Genomic DNA, 25,688 nt, shown 5'->3' with positions numbered 1-25,688 from the left:
AGTCGCCACAGAAATGTCACCTTCATTCCCCTGTAAACCAACACTTGCTTTTCTCTAGATTCCGGTTGTTCTCTGCTGGGTTTTATTACTGTTTGGGGACTGTCTTTGTCTGGATGTCCAGATTGGCTTGGTACTCGTATAGATAGCCAAGGCTGGCCTCAAATTTAGCAATCTCCTGCCTCAGCCCCCACCCCACTTTACCCCACCCCCCAAGTGTCAGGATTACAGGCTCAAGCCACACCATCCAGTTTTTTTTTGTTGTTTTTGTTTTTTTTTTTTTTGGTTTTTCGAGACAGGGTTTCTCTGTGGCTTTGGAGCCTGTCCTGGAACTAGCTCTGTAGACCAGGCTGGTCTCGAACTCACAGAGATCCGCCTGCCTCTGCCTCCCGAGTGCTGGGATTAAAGGCGTGCGCCACCATCGCCCGGCCAGTTTTTTTTTTGAAACAGGGTCTCACTATGTAGCCTTAGCTATTCAACTCTCTATGTAGACCAGGCTGGCATCAAACTCAGAGATCCACCTGCCTCTGCCTTCCAAGTGCTGGGATTAAATGTGTGAGACCCCCAATGATATTTAGATTGTTTTCTCTCTTTTTTAATCTCCCATTCATGCACATGCAGAAGTCATATTTTGGGTACCTTCCTATATTGCTCATCACCTTATTTTTGGATACAGCATCCCTCACTGACAGTTTGACTAGGCTGGCTGACCAGTGCACCCCAGGGCTCCTCCTATCCCTGCCTCTCTGGTGCTAGGATTGCAGGTGCACACCGCCGGGCTCAGTATTCCAAGGGTCGCTGGGGATCTGAACGCGGGTCCTCACGCTTGCCCAGCAAGCGCCTTACCCACTGAGCTAGCCCATTCACTGATGGATGTTTCTTCTGTACAGACTCAAAACTGCAGTAGCACACCCCTTTCATCTCAGCACTAGGAAGGCAGAGGCAGGTAGATCTCTGAGTTCAAGGCCATCCTGGTCTACAGAGTGAGTTCCAGTGTAGCCAGGGCTGCAGAGAGACCCTGTCTCAAAACAAAACAACCCCCCCCCCCCAAAAAAAAACCCAACAACAAAAAAAGACAAATGAAAATAATACTTATAGGTGACCTAGGATACCACTCGGCTCTTCTTTTTCTTTCTTTTCTTTTCTTTTCTTCTTAGTTTGTTATTGTGTTTTTAAAAAGAGACCCAAAGCATCTTATTGCAGGGAGAGCAGCTAACATTCCTCTGGGTCCCCAGAGACAGTATTTCCTGTCCCTTTTCTGACAGGAGGGAAGAGCGGTGGTGACTTCATCCCAGGCCCCAAAGCTGCCCTTGCATCTTTGTCCTGGGAACAATCCCTTTTTCATCAGAGACGAGCAGGCACGGTTCGGACATACTCTCTCACTGTCCAGAGGAGAAGCGCCGGCCATTGTTTGTTCGTAAACAACAAACGCATCTGGCAGATCTGTGCATGTTTAACTTTCCTAGCTGTTCAAAGTGCTGTTTTTCCCCCAGGGAGCCAGCTGGAGCTGGTGACCCCCACTTGAGGTCAGGCAGGCATTGGGTGCTGAGGAAGGCGCAGAACTCTCGGGAATCGGGGACACAGCCTCCAGGAGAAAGACTAGAAGGAACGTCGCCTCCTGTGTGCCTACTGACGTGTTCAGGTGTTTGGTTAATCATGGGAACATGTGTGTCTTGGGAATTGAGGTGTCTTCAAGGGAGATTGCCCCCAACCACCAACCTGTTTGGTACATGGCACCAGCACACATGCAGTTCCCACACACTTATATAGAGGATGGCCGGGGAATTTCCTGTCTGGGTTTTTTGGTTTTGGGGTTTTTTTTTGTTTTTTTTTTCTGTTTGTTTGTTTGTTTTTTCGAGACAGGTTTCTCTGTAGCTTTGGAGCCTGTCCTGGAACTAGCTCTTTTAGACCCGGCTGGCCTCTAACTCACAGAGGTCCACCTGCCTCTGCCTCCCGAGTGCTGGGATTAAAGGCATGCGCCACCACTGCCCGGCCTGTCTGGGCTTTTAATCAGAATTAGCCAATATAAAATTTTTAAAAAGATTTGTTTGTTTATTTGTTTATTGAGGCAGGATCTCACTATATAGCCCAGGCTGGCCTGAAACTTTAGAGACCCACCAGCCTCTGCCTCCCAATCCCTAGGATTGAAGGTGTATTCCATCACACCTGGCTATTTTTATTGTTTGGAAATTGTGTGTGTCTGTGCACATGAGTGTAGTACCTACAGGGGCCCAGAAGAGGGTGCTGCAGCTGCTGGAGCTGGAGTTCTAGGCAATGTGAGCTGCCTGGCATGGGTGCTAGGAACCGAACTCGGGTCCTCTGCAGGCACGGTACCGCTGAGCCGTCCCTCCAACCCCAACTTTTCATTTTCAGTTTGTTTATCTACTTATCTGCTTTATTTTTATTTGCATGTGTATGTGTTAGGGGGTGGTACAGGGCACTGAGCCCAGGTAAGCAAGCCCTTTACCGTGAGGCCAGTAATTTTCAACTTCCTAATGCTGCAACCCTATAATACAGTTCCTTATGTTGTGGTGACCTCAACCATAGAATTATTTCATTGCTACTTCATAATTGCAATTTTGTTACTGTTATGAATCATAATGTAAATATCTAATATGTATATCTGATGTGTGACCTCTGTGAAGGGTCATTAACCCTCCCCAAAGGGTTGCGACCTCCAGATTAAGAACTGCTGCAGAAACAAACCTCCAACCCTCTTTTTACTTATTACCTTGAGACAGGGTTATACTAAGTTGCCCAGGCAGGCCTTGAACCACCGTCTTCCTGCCTCGGCCTACGGAGTTAGGGATCACATTTGTCCACCGCCTATTGGCTTTGTCTTTGACTCTCAAGTCACTTTCCAGAAGGCTGCAGAACGCTCCTGTCCTGCTTGGGAAGTGGAAACAGCTGTCCTGCAGAGAGAAGGCCTCAGTAGGAAACTTAAAGACCCCTAAGTGTTCTGACTGCATGGTTAGCTCTCCTGGTCTGAAAAGGGCTCTGTTTCCTTCCTGTCTGCCTCTCTATTTCCCTGAGGACATCCCTCTGCCTTCTTCCTGGCCTCCTCTCCTTCCTTTCTACAGAGCTGTTCATAGCTTCCTGTCCTCCCCAGCAGGGTTTTTGTTTTTTTTTGTTTTTTTGTTTTGTTTTGTTTTGTTTTTTGTACCCTGCAATCAGTAAACTACATGGTTCTCCTTCAACCTTGCCCCTGGCTCCTTTACTCTCAGTCTTGGGCTCTGTAGGCCTGTCGTGTGTCCCGGCCCCCCCCACCATTGTGAGATTAAAAAGTGAAGGCCCGAGGGACAAGGCCTTTGGGCTGTAGAGACTAAAAAAAATGAAGGATGGGGCTGGAGCGATGGTTTCCCAGTTAAGAGCATCTGCAGAGGACCTGGATTTGGTTCCTGGTACCCACATAAAAGCTCATACTATCTATAACTCCAGTCCAGGGGATTCCAAAATCTTCTGACCTCCTTGCAAGTGATACACAAAATATATGCACACAAAATGCTTGGACACATAAAATTAAAATTAAAAAAAATTGAATCTTTAAAAAATGTTGCAGGAGGCAGGCGGTGGTGGCGCACGCCTTTAATCCCAGCACTTGGGAGGCAGAGGCAGGCGGATCTCTGTGAGTTCGAGACCAGCCTGGTCTACAAGAGCTAGTTCCAGGACAGGCTCCAAAACCACAGAGAAACCCTGTCTCGAAAAAAAAAAAAAAAAGTTGCAGGATGGTCAGAACTGCAGAAGAACCAAGAATGGTGACACTTGATTGACCTCTGGAGACAAGAACACATACCCTTACAATAAAGTATCATTGTTTTGACAAAAGGCTGCCCTTGTCCCCTCCCCAGCCTTCCCTGGTGCCTGGCTGTCCCAGGACTCTTCTGAAATGTAGGTCTGACTAGTGGGGGCTCAAGTATGACTCAGGGGTTGGATGTTGGAGACCTGGTATTTTCTGTGAGTCAGTGCCATCCAGCGTACCTCGTCGTGAAGAAGCAGGCCTCAGACTGGGTAACAAGGGACGGGCTATTAAAGGGGCGTTTAGAGATCTCAGAGATGGCTCAGTGGGTTAGCCACTTGCGTCCTAAGCATGAGGACCTGAGTTTGGGTTCCTAGCTCCCGTGTCTTTACCCCAGTATGGCGGTGCATACCTATAACCCAAGGACGGGAAGCAGAAGTGGCCAGGTCCCAAGAGCTCACTGACCAGCCAGTCTAGCAGAAACAGTGTGCTCCAGGTTCTCAAAAACTAAGGTGGAGAATGGCGGAGGAAGACACTTAACTTTAACCTCTGGCCTCCCCAGAGGTACATATGTGTCTGGACACCTGACATTTACCAGGACAACCAGGTGGGAAACTGCTACTGTCCCTTGTCCTCCAAGTCAAGGACGAACCCTGTAGGAGCTCAGAGTTTACTGCGTTTTTGGTCAAGAGTCTCAGCCAAACTAGAAGCCACACTGTCCAGGCAGCTGCAGGCAACAAATTTAATCAGCCCCAGAGGGCAGAGCCCTTTAGCCGGCACAGGCCCTGCAGCCTCTGGCCATGCAGACAAGGTCCACTGATCTGATTATTGTCTGGCGGAAATTTGTTAAAGGGAACGGGGGATTTCAGGGTGCTGGGTGAGAGACTAGCACTATTTCCTCTGTCTATCTATAGTGTTCTCTTTTTCCAGAGCATTCATCCTTGGTGGTCTCCCAGCTTTAACCACCCACCTTACAATGAGGCTTCACGTCAGCCCTTTCCAGCACTCAGACCCAGGCCACATTGGACCAGACTTTAGAGTCTTCTAGAAATACCAGTCTTAAAATTACAGATCTATTTACCCTCCTCACACCATGGCTCCTCCTTCTGAAACTCAGGCCAAATGCAGGGTCATCCTGGACTTACAAAGAAAGAAAGAAGGAAGGAAGGAAGGAAGGAAGGAAGGAAGGAAGGAAGGAAGGAAGGAAGGAAGGAAGGAAGGAAGGAAGGAGAAAAGAAAAGAAACAACTTTATTTATTGAGCATGTGTGTGTGGGCATGCTTGTCACGGTGTCCAAGAGGACAGCTCTGTGGATTTGGTTTCTCTTCCAAATAGGACCCAATAAGTTCTCTGTAGGTCAGAGCCCAGGACCCAGGACATGTGTGCACACTTGGATCACACATGCAGAGGTCAGAGGACAACTTTCAGAAATTAGTGGGACTCCGGGATCGAACTCTGGGTTTCAGTCCTTACAGCAAGCGCTTTTATCCACCGAGCTACCTCGAAGACCCAGGGCTCCTTGTTAATTCAGATCTGATCCTGTACTCCCAGTGGCTCGACCAATCAAATGACACCCGTGGTGGCTGGGGTGAGGCCAGTGTTAGAGTGCTTGTAGAGTTTGGGTGAAAGTCACCCCACTTGCAGTGTTACTAGGTAATAATCTCCATCCCAGAGTCTTCCCTTTTCAGAGTCACCCACAGTCTCACGCTCAGTCAGACCCCCAAGCCCCTGTCCCCCTCACTGAGCCTATCTCTTCCCCTTCTGCAACTTGTCCTGATCCAGCTCCCTGGGGCTCTTGGAGGTTAATAGCTGTCACATGCCTGCTGGAAAAGACTCTAGGACTGGCAATGCAGTTCAGTCCCCAGGGATCCGCACATTGGAAAGAGAACAAACTGGCAAGCTGTCCTCTGGCCTCCACAACCCCACCACACACATCATATGCAACACGATAATAAAACATTTTCAGAGGGGGCTGGAGGGATGGCTCAGTGGTTAAGAGCACTGGTAGCACTGGCTGCTCTTCCAGAAGACCCAGGTTCAACTCCCAACACCCACATGGCAGCTCACAACTGTCTGTAACTTCAGTTCCAGGGGATCTAACACCTTCACATAGACATACGTTCAAGCAAAACACCAATGCACACAAAAATAAATTATTTTTTAAAGCAACTATTTTTAAAGATTCTAAGATGTGATGTCTGTTCACACAAAGCTCACAGCAGTACTCAAAGCATCAATGTTTATATTCTCCCTAAACTACCAACCAATGAGTGGATGCATGACCGTGGTACATCTACTCAGCGGAACGTTATTCAGTCAGAAGAAAGAATTGATAGACAGATAAATGCTACAACAGGATGAATGTTAAAAGCATCCTGCATGTGAATGATAACATAAATAAAATATTAGTATCCTGCCAATCACAAGATTCCTCAGCCTGTGTGATTCCATTATGTGACATATCCTGAAGAAGCAGATTCACAGAGGTGCAGGGCTGGTTTCCTAAGTCAGGAGAGGTTGGGTGTGAAATACGATTTTTTGTTCATTGGAGGGGCAGCTGTAACAAGGGAATTCACTGCCGCTCAAAAGATGACCCCTGTGATTGCTGTCTTTCTCTTAAGACAGGGTCTCACTATGTAGCCTTGGCTGGCCTCAAACTCACAGACATCCTCCTGCCTCTGCCTTCCAAATGCTGGGATTAAAGAAGTGTGCCACATTTCCCGGTGTGATGGCTGCCCATCTCAGTAAGGCAGTGCTGTTGTTTTTGCAAGCCGTGTGCAATTTCACATTCAATATTGCTGTGTCTAAAACCTTAAAAGGAACTTTGCAGCCAGTCTTGTTTTCATTTCCCTTTAACTTGTTTATTATTTAAACTTTGGTTGTTTTTTGAGATCAGGATCCCACTCTACTCTGGCCTGAACTCGTGGAGATCCTCCTGCCTCAAGCACAGAGGTGCTGGACTACAGGCATGCTTTGTGAGGCCTCACACATACCATCCACTGAGATGGTACCTACAGGCTACTATGGGGCTGGAAAGACGGTTCAGCAGTGAAAAGCAGTTGCTGCTCTTGCAGAAGACCTGAATTTGGTTCCCAGTATTCACACTTTGGCTCACTGCCATCTGTAACTGCAGCCCCAAGGGATCTGGTGCCTTATTCAGGTCTCCATGGACACTGCACACCCATGGTGCACAGACCTGCATGCAGGGGAAGCAGCCACACATATAACATAAACATAAGTCTTTAAAGCTACTTAAGCAGGTGGGAGGGTCTTCCTCCTGCAATAGTGAGGAGTGTAGGGGCTGACCCTGCTCTATTTCCTCCTGCACAGAACTTCCATGATGGACGGAAGGCCCAGCAGCACATCGAGACATGCTGGAAGCAACTGGAGTCGGTAAGTGGGAAGCTGGCTGCTAAGCCAGTATCTCCCTAGAGAGTCTCTCTTCAGTCTTCATAGGGCTTGAATGACTCACTAAGTAAAATTCAAGCAAAAAACACTAAGGAGTCTAACATTTTCTCATTTGCACTTCATCTAGTTTGCTCCTAGAACTGTTATGGTGAGCAAAGTGCTGAGCCAGAAATGCTTGAAAAAATATGGCTCAGTGGGTAAAGCGTCTGCCATGGGAGCATGAGGACCTGAGTTCGGATCCCCAGCATCACTTATAAAGCTGGGTGCATAGAATCCCAGCACTGGGGAGGCAGAGACAAGAGGATCTCAGGGGCTCTAGCTGGTCGGCCTGCATAGCCATATCAGCACGCTACAGACTCAGTGAGAGAGATCTCTCTGAAAGCCAAGTGTATGAGCTAGAGAGATTATGGCTCAACAATCAAGAGCGCCTGATGCTCTCCCTGAGGACCCAGCGCCCAGTGGGGCGATACTCACCTAGCACCCATGTTGGGTGCTCCTGGCCCAACACCTCTGGCCTCTGAAGGTGCCGGCACTCCTCTCAGACACACACACAGCTACATGCAATCAGAATGAAAATATATCTTTAAGCCGGGTGGTGGTGGCGCACGCCTTTAATCCCAGCACTCGGGAGGCAGAGACAGGCGGATCTCTGTGAGTTCGAGACCAGCCTGGTCTACAAGAGCTAGTTCCAGGACAGGCTCCAAAATCACAGAGAAACCCTGTCTCAAAAAACCAAAAAAAAAAAAAAAAAGAAAATATATCTTTAAAACAGGGTAGAGGGTGATGGAGGAAGATGCCCCATGTTGACCTCTGACCTCTTTGTGCATGCGCGCGCGCGCGCGCACACACACACACACGTGTGCACAAAAGCAGGGACACACACTCATAAAAAGTGCTCTAGTGGAGGCAGGTAAATCATCTACCAGAGAGGGGTCACTGTAACGTGGACAAATGCAGAAGTCACTTTGGGAAATGATGGCATGGTGGATGGGTTCTGGGAAGACTCCCGTGGGGGTCCCTCCAGAGGAGGCAGAGCGGGTGGATGACCACCCGCCTGGCTGTGCTCTGTCTGCAGAGTAAGAGGCGCTTTGAGCGGGACTGCAAGGAGGCCGACCGCGCCCAGCAGTACTTCGAGAAGATGGACGCTGACATCAATGTGACCAAAGCCGATGTGGAAAAGGTGAGGGGACTCGGTCTCGCTTCCCTGGAGCGTGCTTCCTAGGCTGCCACCGAGGAGGCCCAGCCTCAGCTTCCTCTTCCTGGTGTAACCACAAGAGGGTACTTGCTGGGGACAGGGTTTCATTTTGTGTCATCGCCATGGGGACCAGAAGTCCACACTGGGGGAAAAACCAGGCCTGAGATGATTTGCTTAGTCACCCCCCTGGTAATGGGGAGACCTGGACACGTCACAACAGGAGTGGTTCAGGAAGCCTTCCTTAGTGGCTTGTCAAAGGCCGAGTTCTGTGTCTGAGGAGCCGAAGCCCAGCTTGTGGGAGAAGCCGGTAGCTTCAGACCTTCAGAAAGGCTGACCCTCTGTCCAGCTGGATTCATCTGGGCTGATACCCAGGAGGCCGGGTGAGGGAGGCATTTGGAAGTCGGCGGGAGATTTCCTCTCCGTGACTCAAATATAAAGTGCGCCCTTGTCTTCCCAAGCCCAGTGTGTGTGTTTTTTCCCTAGAAGCCCCTTTTCTTTTTATGAAAGTCATCAAGACAGTGTAAACACAATTATGCTGCTAATAGTGGCATTCATTCATGGTGCCCAGGGCCATTTGGGCATCGCAGTCTGTGCTTTTCTCTGGAAAAGCTCTGCTTTTCTGTGGTGCTGCTTGACTCTGCCAGATGAGTTCAGTGCCTTGAGTGTGGACTATCTCTGTTAGGATGGAGGGATATATGGCTTTTTTATTACTTTAATATGCTAAAATGCGTATTCTTGACATCGTGGGGTCGATTTTTACTTTACCGAAAGTCATTCATATTTTGATTAAGTGACCATATTTATAAATTCCCACTAGCTAGTCATGTCTGAAGTGTTGCTTAAATGTTCTTTTTTACGTGTGTATGAGTGTTTTTGTGACAAGTAGCTCTCATGTGTCGCCCTCAGAAATAGCTTTGTAGAGGGGCTCCTTCTTTCGGCCATGTGGGTCCTAGGAATCATTAAGTTCCCTTTTACTTGGCAGCCCCTCTTCAGACTTTTAAAATGTTACCTAGTTGAAAATGGTATACGTACCTGTGACCCCAGCACTTGGGAGTGGAGGCAGGAGGGTCTATGATCAAGGTCTGCACAGTGGACTTGATGCCAGTCTAGGACATATGAGGCTCTGTCTGAAAAACTGAAAAATATGGGACTGGGGAGATGACTCAGTGTTTGAGAGCACTGGCTGCTCTTCCAGAGGTCCTGGGTAGGAGTCAAAGCACCCACATGGCAGCTTAAAACTATATGTAATTCTAAATCCAGGACATCCGACGACCTCTTCTGGCCTCCGTGGGCATTGCATGCATGTGATGCACGGACATAAAATAAACATAAGTAAATCTTTAAAAAAATATATATATATGCCGGTCTGTGGTGGTGCATGCCTTTAATCCCAACACCCAGGAGGCAGAGCCAGATGAATCTCTGAATTCAAAGGCAGCCGGGTCTACAAAGAGAGTTCCAGTATACCCAGGGCTATACAGAGAAACCCTGTCTCAAAAAGCAAACCAAAGACCAAATAGTTGGAGAGATGGCTGAGTAGATAAGAGGGCATACTGCTCCAGCAGAGGGCCCAAGTTCAATTCCCAGCAGCCCCGCCACACTGGTCACAACTTCCTCCTGTAAATCCAGCTCCAGGGGTCCCATGCCTCTGGTCTCTGTGGACACCTTTATTCATATGCGTTTGTTCCCAAATAGACTCACATACATAATTAAAAATAAAGGTGCTGGGTAGTGCTGACGCACGCCTTTATTATCAGCACTAGGGAGGCAAAGGCAGGTGGATCTCTGTGAGTTCAAGGCCAGCCTGGTCTACAGAGTGAGTTCCAGGACAGTCAGTGCTACACAGAGAAATCTCATCTCAAAACATAGATAGATAGATAGATAGATAGATAGATAGATAGATAGATAGATAGATGATAGATAGATAGACAGATAGATAGATACTAATTCTAAACGATAATTAAAACTAAGATAGACTGAAGAATGTTTAAAATCTCTAGTGTAAATGAAGTCAGCTCCATTTATGGGTTATGTGTGGTACAAATATATATGTTCCTTTTAAAAATATTTTTATTTTTGTTTGTGAATGTTTACCTGCTTATATATCTGTTTGCCACCTGTGTACCCGGTGCCTATGGAGGTCAACAGAAGCATCAGATCTCCTGGAATTGGAGTTAGAGGAGGTTGTGAACCACCGTGCGGGTGCTGAGAATCAAACCTCAGTTCTCCGTGAGAGCAGTCAGTGCTCTTAACCACTGAACCATCCCTAAAGCATCATCAGTACTGATTCACAGATGTCTAGACCATAGGCTACATATGGATGTCAGGGCCCCGAGCCTTCCATGGTGACCCCGTTTTGGCTTTCGTCAGCAGCCAGTGCTATAGTTGTGCCCACTGCCCTTATCTGTGTGCCTCTTCTTTGTGTTTCTTATCTTCCTCTGCAGCCTGTGACCTCCTTGTACAGAAAGCAGTAGTCATTGTGGGTTTCTTTATCTCCTTCTTGATTATGGAGAGTGCTTCAGATCTCTCCCACGAAGAGTGTAATGAAACAGGCCTTAACCCCGGCACTTGGGAGGTGGAGTCAGGAAGCTGGCTGCTGGCTCTAGGCCAGCTAGGCAAAGGGAGATCTTTATTGAAAATGAAAGGAAGGAGGGGGAGGAAGGGAAGAGAAAGTAAAAGACTGGTTTTAATATGCCTTTTTATAAAAGAAATTGTCCCTCTTTTCTTGTTTTGCCAAAATATCTTTTTTCTGTTTTATGTGCATGGATGTTTGCCTGAGTGTGTGTTTGTGTGCCAAGTGTACAGGGCCTGTGGAGACCAGGAGAGGCCGTCAGGTCCCCTAGAACTGGAGTTACAGATAATTGTGAGCCACACTGGGTGCTGGGAACTGAACCCAAGTGTTCTAAAAGAACAGCCAGTGCTCTTAACTGCTGAGGTAGCTTTTCAGCCCTCCAAAACATCTGTTTTTTAAAAAAAAGCTTGTTTGTTAACCAAATATCATTTTCTGCTTCCTTTAATTCATTAATGCTGTAGATTACATTAATCCATTTTCCTACCTTGAACTAAATTATCCTTTGCTAAACTCAGCTAGACTATGTTGCTGTCTCTTTAAGGATGCAAAGTAATCATTCAACATATTTTACTCAAGAGTTTTCATTGTGGTGAATGAGGCGGCCCACACCTGTAAGCCCAGCAGCTGGATACAAACAGATGAAAGTTTGGGGCTAGCCTGGGCTGCATAATGAGACTCTGTTTAAAAAAAAAAATAAGGAATGCCTACTCTTGAATTCATAAAATCTCCCTTTCCCTTCTGTTTTAGTTTACTTAGATTTTGGAAGATTGCTCTTTTTTCCTGCAATAATTGTAAGATGAAATTATCTAGTTATCTGGTTCTGGTTTTTCCCTTTGTTTTTCCTTTGGTTGAGGTGGTGTCCTGCCTCGTGGCTCAGGCTGTCTTTGCACTCTTCCCCAGTCGCTGAGCTTGGAGACGCACACCACATAACCAGCTCTTGTTGTCTCTTAGATGTCTGCCGATGCTTCTCTATGACAATGGCGTATGTGTGTGGGTGTGTGCATGTGCGTTTAGGGACCTGCAGAGGTCAGAAGAGGGTGTTGGATCCCCTGCAGCTGGAGTTATAGGCAGTATAGTTCCTCTGTGAGAGAAAATGGCTCTTAACTGCTGAGCCATCACTCCAGTCCTGAGTCAATGTTTTACTATCTGCTCCTTTTTGAACCTGGTGGTTTTTTGTTTTCACTGAACGTGGAGCTTGCTTTGGCTCGGCTGCCCTCCAGCAAACCGATCCAGTGTGATCCTTGGTTCCTGATCGCACTGAGGGCCTCCACCTGTAGCTTCCGTTCTACTACATGTGCTATGGTCCTGTAGCGCCTGTGCTACATGTACAGCCTGCACTACGGACTCAGGAAAGACGCTGGAAATTTATTTATTTATTTATTTTTATTTTTTTGGTTTTTCGAGACAGGGTTTCTCTGTGGTTTTGGAGCCTGTCCTGGAACTAGCTCTTGTAGACCCGGCTGGTCTCGAACTCACAGAGATCCGCCTGCCTCTGCCTCCCGAGTGATGGGATTAAAGGCGTGCGCCACCATCGCCCGGCCGAGGCTGGAAATTTAAACACATACACACATAGACAGAGAAACCGGGACACAGGTCATCCTTGAAACAAGAATGTCCCCTTTATTGTGGTCCAGGGAAGCTTAATTAGAGATCCTTAACTGATAGTCATGCCCCAGCCAAACCCACCAGAAACCACTCCCCTGCCATCAGGAGCTCATGAGGGTCTCGTGCTCAGAGCAGTTGCAAACACAGGAAAACAAGTTGTTTTGCTCAGAGCAGCTGCAAGCATAACAAGTTGTTTACAAGAAATTCAGGGTCTGGGGTCCACAGCCCCCAACACTACCTCAATTACTTGCATATTTCCATTGATTTATCTTTCTCTACAGGGAGCAGAGATTAGTTATTTTTCTGAAAGTGCCATGGCCACCCTCACCAGAAATTTGAGGCTCCCAAATTGGGAGCCATGAGCATCAAAGTATAAGCACTGATGCCTAAACACTGAATATTTTAGGTCCTTCTGCCTTGAAGGTGACCTGAAACCCGCTGGCCACTGCAGGCTATGTGGAGACATGAAGTCAGCTTTTCTCACCAAATTCCCTATTATTATCTTTGCTTTATTCTTTGAAACAGGTTTCTGTGCATAGCCCAAGCTAGCCCCCCTCCTGCTTCCACCTCCTAAATGCTGAAATTTCAGGGGTGCATGGCCACACCCACTTTCCACTGCTGCTTCTGACAGTCTGACTCAGCGCAGATGTCTCTCTTCCAGTTTCCACAAAGGATTAAGCGACCTGATTATATTTGACTCAGCTCACCTTCCTGTTCCTAGCAGCCAGCCATACAGTTTATCTAACGCTGTGTCATGTCTCCCAGAATACATTTGTCTAGATGCTAGGTTGTGCGTGATGGCCCAGGGCATGTGTAGTATAAAGTTGCATGACTTTCTGGTCTAGGTTTGCACTGAATCTCCTTCTCTTTCTGAAGACATTACGGTCCCTCCTCCTGTGGCTCTAAGTCATGATTGTCACAGTAATGTGTTCAGACTTCGTGCGTAGGTTTTCACCCACCTTAGGACACAGTTGACGTTTGCCTTGTGGCCAGGAGCCCAGTAATTCCCCGAAAGAGCTATTTCTCTGGGCAAGGGTGTAGATTTGGATGTCCCCTGGATGCTGGATTCCTCAGAAGCACAATGATTAAGGAGAAGGGGCCAACAGTACGGAAGTTGTCCTTTGGTCTCCCCTTTGCGTAGATGGAGCTGCCAGCATTTGGGCTCCGCCAGCTTCAGTTGGTTCATCTATTTAGTCAAACATAATGTTGGAATATATTTTCTGGTTTTAGTAAAAACAGATCTTATCCTTCCCCTGACACAAAAGCTTCCCCTTAAGCTCCCTTTTGGGACTAGGGAGCTAGCTCAGTGAATGAAGGACTCGCATGAGGACCTGAGTTTGGATCCTCAGCACCCATGTAATAGTCTGGCATGGTAGTACCCGCTGAACCCCAGCACTGCGGAAGCACACTGGTGCATCCTGGGGGCTGACCAGCCAATCACGTGTGGGCAGCTCCATGAACTTCCATTATACATGAAACTGGGAATCCAGGAGGTGATGGCTCACACAATTTTTTTTAATCCTAGCACTGATATTTCACAGCAGAGAGTGCAGTGTTTTCTAAGTGTTCACGTTAAAATCAAGCCCATCGGAGGCCTGGGTGGATAGTCCCACCCTGTCATGTGACTGGCATCTCTTCTCTAATGTCTGTATGCATGGCAGGATATTGTCTAACAATCTGCAGTCGCTGGCTACACTGTCTAACAATCTGCAGTCACTGGCTACACTGTCTAACAGTCCGCAGTCACTGGCTACACTGTCTAACAATCCGTAGTCACTGACTACATTGTCTAACTGCAGTCACTGGCTACACTGTCTAAGAATCTACAGTCGTCTAGTCACTGGCAACATTGTCTAAGAATCTACAGTCACTGGCTACATTGTCTAACAATCCACAGTTGCTACATTGTCTAACAATCCGCAGTCACTGGCTACAAACAGCCCCAGAAATGGAAAACAGCAGTTGAGTTGCTTTTCCTTGTTGTTTTTACAAACTTCAGTATCAATTTTCTTGGGTTTTTTTTTTTTGTGTGTGTGTGTGTTTACCCCACAGTGCTCATGTGGACATCAGAGGATAGCTTCAGAAGTTGGTTCTGTCCTTCCACCATTGGACGCCAGGATAGAACTCAGGTTGTCAGGCTTTGTGGTCAGTTCCTTTCCCACCGAGCCATCTCCCCAGCCTTTACTTTTCTTAGAGATGTGGTTCTTTTATGACTACAGTCTCAATTTATGGGCCCCTCTTAGCCACAAAAAGCTTGTGTAGCTTCTTCTCTTCAGACTTCAAGAGAGGCGACGAGTCAGAACTCTCTAGATATGTGAGTTCATCTTCTCTCTGGTTTAATCATGAAGCTTTTTGTTACATAACTCAATTTGAGGGAAATACTTAAAAGTTATTTCTCACACCTTTAGTCTCAGTACTTGGGAGGCAGAGACAGTGGGATCTCCATGAGTTTGAGACGGCCTAACAAGTTCCAGGCCAGCCAGGAAAAACGAAGAGCAGACCAGTTTCTATAGGACTTTGCATCTTATTTTCCAATGGCAATATGTCTTGTAAAAGTTATCAGGGTGGGACATTACATCTGTAATCCCAGCACTCAGGATAGTTCGCATCCAGCCTGGGCAACATAGCAAATTCCAGGCCAGCCTAACATACAGAGAAAGTCTGTCTCAAATCACGAAACTCTGAATATAGTTCATTTTAAGACATTGCATATATGTCTCTACTATGAAGTCAGGTAGGAGGAAGTCCTGAGCCGTTATGTAGAAAGGGAGAATTTCAAGAGGTATGGACGTGAGAATGCAAGCTGAGGTCTGGGCATGCTTTTCCACTGTGCTTACTTAATTCGGGGTTTTAAATTCATCTGTTTGTTTATTTAGTTATTCATGGGGGAGGTAAGGGGTGAGCACACCATGAAGAGCCAGTAGGGTAGTCAAAGGACATTTTCAGATTCAGCTCTCTCCTCCCACCGTGTGGGTCCTGGGGGTTGAACTCAGATTGTCAGGCAGCCAGCATCTTTACCCTCTGGCCATCTTGCTTGCCCCTGATTCCAGGTTTTTGTTTTGATGTTTTGAGACAGGGTCTCACTATGTAGCCTGGCTGACTTGAACTGTGTAGACTGTCCTAGTTGGCTTTTTATTGCCTTAGTAAACACGATGACCAAAAGCAACCTGGGGAAGAAAGGGGTTTGTTTTTTTCATCTTGCTGCTTATAGTCCATCCTGAAGGAAAAGTCAGGACAAGAGTTGAAGCGGGAGTGGAGGCAGGAACCTAAGCAGAGCCCTGGGAACACACTGTTTACAAGCTTCTCAAAGCTTGCTAGTCTGCCTTCTTAGACACCCAGGACCACCTTCCCAGGGGTGGCCCCACGCACAGTGAACGAGGTCCTCCTACATCAATCATCAATTAAGAAAAATGTTCCTGCCAGGCGTTGGTGGTGCACACCTTTAATCCCAGCACTGGGGAGGCAGAGGCAGGCTGATCTCTGTGAGTTCGAGGCCAGCGTGGTCTACAGAGTGAGTGCCAGGACAGGCTCCAAAGCTACACAGAGAAACCCTATCTTCAAAAGAAAAGAGAAAGAAAAAGGAAAAAAGGAAAAGTTCCAGGGGCTGGAGACATGGCTGAGTAGTTAAGCACCGAATGCTCTTCCTGAGGTCCTAAGTCCAGTTCTCAGCATTCATATGGTGATTCACAACCATCTATAAAATCCTCATGAAGTCCTATGCCTTCGGATGTGCAGATGTACATGCAGACAAAACACCCAACTACATAAAATACACAGAGAAAATGCAGCTCAGGCTTGCTCGCAGGCCAATCCGATGGTGACATTTTCTCAATTGAAATTCCCTCTTCCCCGATGACTCTGGTTTGTTTCAGGTTTACAATAAATAAATAAATAAATAAATAGCCAACACATAGACCAGGCTGGTTTCAAACTCACAGAGACCCACCTGCCTCTGCCTCCCGAGTGCTGGGATTAAAGGCGTGCACCACCACCGCCCGGCTCTTTCAGGGTTTTGTTTGAGATGTATTTACTTCCTGTGCATGAGTGTTTCGCTGCATGTACCTCTTTGCATTATGTGGGTGTTGGGAACACAAATGTGAGTTTTCTGGAAGAGCAACCAGTGCTCTTTACCCTTGAGCCATCTCTCCAGCCCCCTCTTTCGGGTTTTTAATTACCATTAAAGGTCACGTGGGGCTGGAGAGGTGGCTCAGTGGTTAAATGTGCACTGCTTTTACTAAGAACCAGAGTTCAGTTCCCTGCGTGTACATGAAGCAACTCCCAACTGCCTGTAACTCCAGCTCTGTGGGCTCTCACATCGTATTCTGGCTTCCGTGGGTAACTACAGCACACACATACACACAGAAGTCTATTTATTATATATGTGTGTGTTCTCAACATTTATTATTTTTAATTATGTGTATATGTTTTAATGTGTCTTAGATTATATGATAGAATGTTTCAAAGATTAAAAACAAGACTGGCCGGGCGGTGGTGGCGCACGCCTTTAATCCCAGCACTCGGGAGGCAGAGGCAGGCGGATCTCTGTGAGTTCGAGACCAGCCTGGTCTACAAGAGCTAGTTCCAGGACAGGCTCCAAAACCACAGAGAAACCTTGTCTCGAAAAACCAAAAAAAAAAACAAGACTGAAGTCTGGAACTTCTGCCATCATTAAGCAAGAAGACATTTTGTTCAAATGATTGTCTGATAATTTTCTCAAGATCAGTGGGGTGGGCAGCCTGGGACATTTGCCTGAGAACACAGTCTCAGTGCCTGAAGCAGGGCAGGAGGTCTACTGTGGCTGGAGCCAGATGAGCAGCAGAAGATTGAATTTTCTCCATTTGGGGAAACTGCCCCCTGTGGTGCCTGGGCATAACTGGAATGACGTGGCTGTGTGCTTTCTTTGCTGTCACTGGGGCTACTGAGTTGACATTTTTATTGAACGTGTAAGCATCTTTCTTGCTAGTCCCCAGTTTTTGTTTTAGGAAAGTGACTGACTAGTTCTCTGAAAAACCCCCTCAGGACTCAGGAAGGCCATGGAAAACAACTTTCTTAAGGGCTCTGTGGTGTGGTCCTGTCGGCACCTGGGACACTCACACCCTGCCAGGAGTCCAGAGGACAATGTTAAAAACACAAAAAGATAAAAAGAGGAAGTGGTCAGCATGAATGCAGGAAATACATTTTGCAACTGCAGCTTCATCTTAGAACCTAAAAGGTTTAAAAATACTTTTTTTTTTTTTTTGGTTTTTCAAGATAAAGTTTCTCCGTGTAGCTCTGGCTGTTCTGAACCTCACTCTATAGACCAGGCTGGCCTCAAACTCCAAGATCTGCCTGCCTCTGTCTCCCGAGGGCTGGCATCAAAGGCATGTGTCAAAACCAACCAGGAAAAAAAATTGTTTTTCCAACACAAGGTTTCCCTGACACCTTTTTGAGATAGGACCTCACTATGTAGATCATGCTGCCCTCAAACTCACAGATCCTCCTGCCTCTGCCTCCCAAGTTACTGAGACACACCCAGCTCAATGCTTTCCACTTAAGATAAGAAAGATGTAGAAAATTGAAAGGGAAATCTAAGACATGGAAGTTGTTCTTTTAGGAGTGGATCCATGTTCAAAGATGCTGTAAAAGCTCCTTTGTTATCCTGTGCTTATCCTTGCCTATAAACAGAGGTCAGCACTGTGACCCTGTATTCCCTTCTAGAAGCAGACTCACGCCTTGTTAGTTGTGCAAAAACACCCAGTAAGCCCAAAGCACCTCAGCTTCTGAGGAGGTAGGAAGCGGTGCAGGGAGCTGCCTGTATCCCTGCCTTACTAATGGGAAGACAGGAGGCAATTTACTTTATCTCTGAGGTTTCCTGTCCAAAGAATATGATTATACACCTCAGAGGCTGGCTGAGGCCTCGGCGGCCTCTGCTGAATGGAAAGTGGTGGCCTAGCTCTGTCCACAGCTCCCAGGTCCACACTGTGGTTATCTTCAGTCTGTCTTGCACTACAGAAGGATCCCACTCCTCAGCTCTTCTAGAGAGTTTTTGGGGTGTGTGTGTGTCTGTATATCTGTGTGTGCAAGTATGCACACTTTTGTGCACCATGATGTATGTGCCGTGGTTCTCACAGCGGTCAGAGGACAACTTTTGGAAGTCAGTTCTTTCCACTGTAAATTTTGCACATCAAACTCGGGTCATCAAGTATCCAAGCACTCTTACCTACTGAACCATTTCACCAGCCCTATTTGTTTGGTTGGTTGATTGATCTTTCAAGACAGGTTTTCACTATACAGCCCTGACTGCCCTGGGACTGGCTCTATAGACCAGGCTGGCCTTGAACTCAGAGATTTGCTTGCCTCTGCCTCCCCGAGTGCTGGGATTAAAAGTGTGTGCCGCCACCACCATCCAGCCTGTTTTTATTTTTTGAGAGCACATCTTGCTGAGTAGCCCAGGCTGCCCTCAAACTCACAGTCCTCCTGCTTAGGCCATTTTTAAATTCCAACATTTGTTAAATGCTGGAATTGCAGGAATGTGGCCGGCATGCGTGACTTTAATGTACTGTTAATCTAATGAATATATATGGCTTCAAAAAACATTGCAAGCATCCAGGCCTCCAACATAGTATGTGTTGGTGGAGGAATGCATAGCACCCATTGGATAACAATGGATGTTCTCATGAGGGTTCCAGTTAACAGAGGAGATACGGACTGAAAACAGGAGTCGGCCGCATATGGGATAGCAAACATTCCACGAAAATCAAATGGCCTGTTAGTTTCATCATCGCTGTGACCAAATGCCTGGAAGAATCAGCTGAAGGAGAGAAAGACTTTGCTCATGGTTCTAGAAGTTTCTCTCTGTCCTATCAGGAAAGCATTACATCACAGAAGCCAACAAAACGAGACAGTGCAAAAAAATAGACACTTCTGAGACACACCTGCAGTGACCTGCTTCCGCTAGCCAGGCCTCACCTTACACAGCCCACCCTCTCCCAGGGTCTGCTAAAACGCTGAGTCTACGGGAAGCTCAATCCACTGACTCTGTCAGAGCCCTCACCTCACCCACCGAGACTCACCCAGGGGTGCTCACCCCAAAACGGACAAGCCCTCACAGACTCACCCAGGGGTGCTCACCCCAAAACGGACAAGCCCTCACAGACTCACCCAGGGGTGCTCATCCCCCACCACAAGCCCTCACAGACTCACCCAGGGGTGCTCATCCCCCACCACAAGCCCTCACAGACTCACCCAGGGGTGCTCATCCCCCACCACAAGCCCTCACAGACTCACCCAGGGGTGCTCATCCCCCACCACAAGCCCTCACAGACTCACCCAGGGGTGCTCATCCCCCACCACAAGCCCTCACAGACTCACCCAGGGGTGCTCATCCCCCACCACAAGCCCTCACAGACTCACCCAGGGGTGCTCACCCCCCACGACAAGCCCTCACAGACTCACCCAGGGGTGCTCATCCCCCACCACAAGCCCTCACAGACTCACCCAGGGGTGCTCATCCCCCACCACAAGCCCTCACAGACTCACCCAGGGGTGCTCATCCCCCACCACAAGCCCTCACAGACTCACCCAGGGGTGCTCATCCCCCACCACAAGCCCTCACAGACTCACCCAGGGGTGCTCATCCCCCACCACAAGCCCTCACAGACTCACCCAGGGGTGCTCACCCCCCACGACAAGCCCTCACAGACTCACCCAGGGGTGCTCACCCCCCACCACAAGCCCTCACAGACTCACCCAGGGGTACTCCATGGGTGTTTCTCAGTCCAATCAAGTTCATATTCAAGACTGACCTTCAAACCCAGGCATGGGGTATGATATCTTGTGTCAATACTCCTAGCACTTGAGAGGCTGAGACAGGAGGATTGTGAGTGTGAAGCCAATGTGTGCTCCATAATGAGTTGGAAGTCAGCAAGGGTTACATAGACTCTCAAAAACAACGACAGGTAAAATTTAAAAAAAAAAAAAAAGAGCCAGGTGGTGGTACACACCTTTAATCCCAGCACTTGGAAGGCAGAGGCAGGTGGATCTCTGTGAGTTTGAGACCAGCCTGATCTACAAAGTTCCAGGACAGCAGGGCTGTTACACAGAGAAACCCTGTCTTGGCAAAAATAAAAATAAATAAATAAACAAAAGAGCTTCAAAATTTGCTTATCTTTCAGTCTCTGGAATTGATGGTTCAGGGACTAGTGTAGATGTGTGTGCAGCTCCTTGTGGTATTGCACAGACTTGTGCCTTTTTATACATTGATTATCATTGTCTTATTACTATTATTGTGAGGAGGTAACACGGTGACATGAAGAGTCACTTCTCTCCTTCCACCTTACTGTGGGTTCTGGGGAGCCAAACTCAGTTTACAGGTCATGCGTGGAAGGAGCCTTTACTTGCTCAGCCATCTCTCTAGCCCCATTGTTTTCCTTGTCTCAGTATCTGAGCTTTTGTGTAACTTTTATTTAATTAATTAAGTGTGCATTGGTGTTTTGCCTGCATGTGTGTCTGTATGAGAGTATCAGAATCCCTGGGATCACAGACAGGTGTGAGCTGCCTTGTGGGTGCTGAGAATCAAACCCAGGCCCCGTGGAAGAGCAGTCAGCGCTCTTAACCATTGAGCCGTCTCTCCAACCTCATAATCTTAATTATTCTGTTAGCTCATTTATTGAGTTTTTAAGCTTCTACTTTTTTCATTTCTAAAAGTTTCACTGGCACCTTCTTCAGACCTCCACTGATAACATCATATTGTTGTGACTTCTCTTCCTTTTTCTTCTCATTTTTTTTTCTTTTGCTTTTTGCGTGTTCTTGTTTTATATTTCTTTTAGACATTCTGATAGTCCAGGTTCTTGGAGTCACTGTTCTTCTCTGTGGTATTGAGTCTTGTGGTGGCCTGTTCCCTGGTACCTTTATAATCTTTCTAGAATGAATGTCTTTGACAGTGATTGCTTCTCCTCTGGAGAAGTAGGACTGTGGAAATGCCACCTTAACAAGGGCATGCGGAATTTTCTGTCCCTCCAACTAGTTCCCAAATAACCACACAGAGACTTATTATTAATTATAAATGCTCAGCCAATAGCTTAAGCTTAATACTAAGTAGCTCTTACAACTTAAATTAACCATATATCTTCTCTATGTTCTACCATGTGCCTCGGTACCTTTCCTCAACATGGCATGTTCATCTTGCTTTGCCCTGAGTCTCCTGGAGACACTGCCTTTCTTCATCCCAGCTCTCTTCTTGTCCGTAAAACCCACCTAACCTCTTTCTGCCTTGCTATTGGCCATTTAATTCTTTATTAAACCAACAAGAGCAACACATCTTCATAGTGTACAGAAAGATTATTCCACAACAGGTATATATTGCTTCTGCCAGGCAACTTTTTATGCTAAGTTGTGGGCTTGGGCATTCTTTTTCAAACTTATTTTTTATTTATAATTTTATGCATGTGTGTGTGTGTGAGCCTTGGTATACATATGTGCATCGGTGACATGCCTGAGGAAGCTAGAAAGGGGTTTTGGACAGGCAGTTGTGAGCTACCATGTGGGTACTGAGAACCAAACCTGGGGCCTCTGGAAGAGCAGTAAGTATTCCTAACCACTGAACCGCCTCAGGTTTGGCATTCTTTTTTCTTTCTTTCTTTCTTTCTTTCTTTCTTTCTTTCTTTCTTTCTTTCTTTCTTTCTTTCTTTCTTTCTTTCTTTTTTTGGTTTTTCGAGATGGGGTTTCGCTGTAGTTTTAGAGCCTGTCCTGAAACTAGCTCTTGTAGACCAGGCTGGTCTCAAACTCACAGAGATCCGCCTGCCTCTGCCTCCCGAGTGCTGGGATTAAAGGCCGCCGCCACCACTGAACCACCTCAGGCTTGGCATTCTTACTTACCTTTTGTGGACAAGCTTATTTAGCAGACACTCTTCCCTATCTCCCCCATAGCCTGAGGTCTGTATGAGTTTCTTGGACATTTCTCTGGTCAACAGGACTCTTGTGAGGTGCTGTGCAGCTTAGAGAAAGCAGACACACCTAAGCAGATCACAGTGGACGAACCTGTGGTCTCACGCTGCGGCCTCACTGCTGGCTCGACTGATAACATATGTAAGGCTTTCAGCATTAAACTGTTGTCTTGAGAGGCTCACTCGTGGCCCTGGCTGGCCTAGTACTCACTGTGTAGCCCAGAATGGCTTTAAACTTGGGATCCCCCAGTCTCAGCCTTCTGAGCACTCGGCCTACAGGATTGTGCCACCACCAGCTGAGTATCAACCTTTCTTCATTAGATGTTTGCTGTGACCTGGACAGTAGCGGTCAATGGCTGCCCCAGGCAGTTCAGATTAACTTGAGAAATGAAGCAAAGGGCAGGGGAGATGGCTCAGTTGGTAGCAAGCAGCAAGACCAGAGGTTCAACCCCATAACCATGTTTGTTTGTTTGTTTGTTTAAAAAAAAAAAAAGCTGAGTGTGGTAGCATGCGTTTCTAATCCCAGCCCCGGGGAGGCGAAGACTGGTGGGATGGTTCCTAGGGCTTGCTGGTCAGGCAGACTAGCCTAACTGGTGAGACCTTTGAAAAGAAAGAGAGTAAGTGGCTAGTGCCCGGGGAACACTCTGTCCTCCACTCTCAAGTGCACACACATCCACCTGTATTCCCTCCCACGCGTGTGCATGCACATACACTGAAAACAACGGAAGCATAATGCTCTTGCTTCTGTGTGTAACAGGACTGTGTTCCTCTCCTAAAGCTACATTCACAAGTGATTGTCTCTACAGTAACCCTGAGGAACAATGCAGCATTGTGTTAACCCTGCTGGTAGAGACTGGCAAAGCCCTAGACCTTCACCATTAGCCAGGGTGTCCATAGCCATGGTTGTCAGAACCTCTGTGAACCCTGAGTGGAGCTGCTTGTTGAGAGAAGGTAGAGGAATGGAGATGCACAACTTTGATCCCAGCACTCGGGAGGCAGACAGAGGCTGGCACTGTCTGCATTCGAGGCCAGCTTGGTATCCAGGGAGAGTTCCCGGCCAGCCAGGGCTACACAGTGAGACTTCAGCTTCAAGCATCCACAATGAAACCCTACAGTTCACAGCAATGGCAGTGTCCGAGGAACCAGGAGGCCCGGTCCCTCCTCGTCTCAATGTGAGCTCCGATCAGGTTTATTTCTGCAGCCTCCTCTCTGGACACGGGATGGACCCGTCCACATGGCCTGCTGCCCACTCAACAGAAGTTGCTTTTCCCCTTGAGTTAACAGATATTTTGAATTCTACTTCGGGTAACTGGGGTGTAAGGCAACAGAAAGCCTTTTCTAAGCCCTGTTTAGCAAGTGAATGGCCACCGGATGGAGAGCCCGCTCTTATTTGTTATCTTTCAGTTTAGGGTTTGTTTTTCTTTTTTTTCTTTTCTTTCTTTCTCCTTCTATTTCAATGACTGTGCACCAGAGTAACCCGCAACCCCAGAGCTGGAACACTGTAAGACTGGGGCAGGAAGGAAAAAAAAAACAAAAACCTTCAGGAAATTGCTGGAATAGTTCAGACATATTTCTTTGGTTAACTTATTTTGAAGTTTTTCTGTTTTGTATTTTCACTGCCTTTATAATTTACCCCAGACAGGCTGAGTTGTTTTGGCAAGTCCTCAGCCTGGAAGTTTCCAGCAATGGCTCCCGGCGCAATGACTGAGTAGAAACTGTCAAATGCGCTCCTAGTTTTGAAGTTGAAAATGGATTCTAGATCGACCCTTTGTTGGAAAAGATCAACAATACCACTGACATCACGACATGGCAGGACAAAGACTGGCTTCATCTCTTTTGTCCCCACCCCCCCTTCCCTGTCTGCTTCGCAGAGCCCACGCTACGAGCCAAGCCAGGCCTCTCTGGTCTCCTGTTGTCCAGCACTCAGTGTTAGAACCGGCATCGCTTACCCCTGGAGACAAAAGTAGACATCCCTTAATAATGCAGTTAGGCTATACATACTGGTCCATGCTGGTGGTACAGCTCTTAACCAACATCCACGAGGTCCTAGGTTCGATCCCCAGTTTACGGTGCATAGACTATACTTTAGGGGCTGGAGAGATGGCTCAGTGGTTAAGGACACTTGCTGTTCTTGCAGAGAACCCAAGTTCATTTCCTGGCATCCACATCAGGAGGCTCACAATCACCTGTAACTCCAGCTCCAGGGGATCAGACGCCCTCTTCTGTCTCCACAGACAGCTCTCTCTCTCGCTCTCTCGCTCTCTCGCTCTCTCTCTCTCTCTCTCTCTCTCTCTCACACACACACACACACACAATTAAAAATAAATCTTAAAAACATACAGTTTTGAAGCCTTTAAAACATTATATAAAACTTTCATTTCTTTTCATTAAATATTATTTTCACCATTATTAGTATTGTTCTTGTTATTTTGAGACAAGGTTTCCCCGTGCAGCTGTGGTTGGCCTGAAACTCACTGTGTAGACTAGGCTGGTCTCGAACTCACAGAGATCCTCTTGCTTCTGCTTCCTGAGTGCTAGGACTAGAGGTGTGTGCCATCATACCTGACCTACATTATTAGTTTTTAGCCAGTTTGTAATCTATCCATCAAAGGCGAACAACCAAAACACTGGGCATTGGGTTCCATTTATCTGTTTATTGGTGTGAGGACTGAACCTAATGCCTTCTGCGTGCTAGGCAGGCATTGAGTCAAATCCCAGCCCCACTTCCCGGTTATTTCAAATTATTAGCTGGTGAACAGTGCCAATGCGCTTGTTAGCGCTTTAATTTCCTTTTTGTCTGTTTGTATTTGTTGTTTGTTTGTTTGTTGAGACACAGTCTCACTCAGCCTCTCAAATGCTGGGATGACAGGTGTTCATCACTTTATGCGTGGTTTGCAGGATACCTCTTAGGAACTTTTTTTTTTTTTTTTTTTTTTTTTTTGGTTTTTTTCAAGACAGGGTTTCTCTGTGGTTTTGGAGCCTGTCCTGGAGCTAGCTCTTGTAGACCAGGCTGGTCTCGAACTCACAGAGATTCACCTGCCTCTGCCTCCCAAGTGCTGGGATTAAAGGCGTGCGCCACCACCGCCCGGCCTGTCCTAGGAACCTTTAAAAAATTCCAGGACTTGAAATTCCAGGTCATCCTCAGCCACACAAGGAACTGAAGGCCAGCCTAGGCTTCCAGGGAGCTTACTTGAAAAATGAAAAATAAATAAGCAAACACATCCAGTCAGGCGGTGGTACTGCACACCTTTAA

General features: G+C 47.1%; 1 protein-coding gene across 13 annotated transcripts in view; it reads left to right on the top strand.

The window, feature by feature from the left end:
* The window catches only part of Fnbp1 (formin binding protein 1), a 127,471-nt gene that overhangs the window by 60,208 nt on the left and 41,575 nt on the right, over positions 1-25,688 (top strand). For all 13 annotated transcript variants that reach the window (XM_057755279.1, XM_057755282.1, XM_057755280.1 and 10 more), the window contains exons 5-6: positions 7,063-7,125; positions 8,216-8,320. In XM_057755279.1, coding sequence (XP_057611262.1) covers positions 7,063-7,125; positions 8,216-8,320 — 168 coding nt within the window. The remainder of the gene's footprint in view (positions 1-7,062; positions 7,126-8,215; positions 8,321-25,688) is intronic.

Source organism: Chionomys nivalis, chromosome 22 (genome assembly GCF_950005125.1).
Source record: "Chionomys nivalis chromosome 22, mChiNiv1.1, whole genome shotgun sequence".
NCBI lineage: Eukaryota > Metazoa > Chordata > Mammalia > Rodentia > Cricetidae > Chionomys > Chionomys nivalis.
This window is presented reverse-complemented; position numbering and strand designations above follow the sequence as displayed.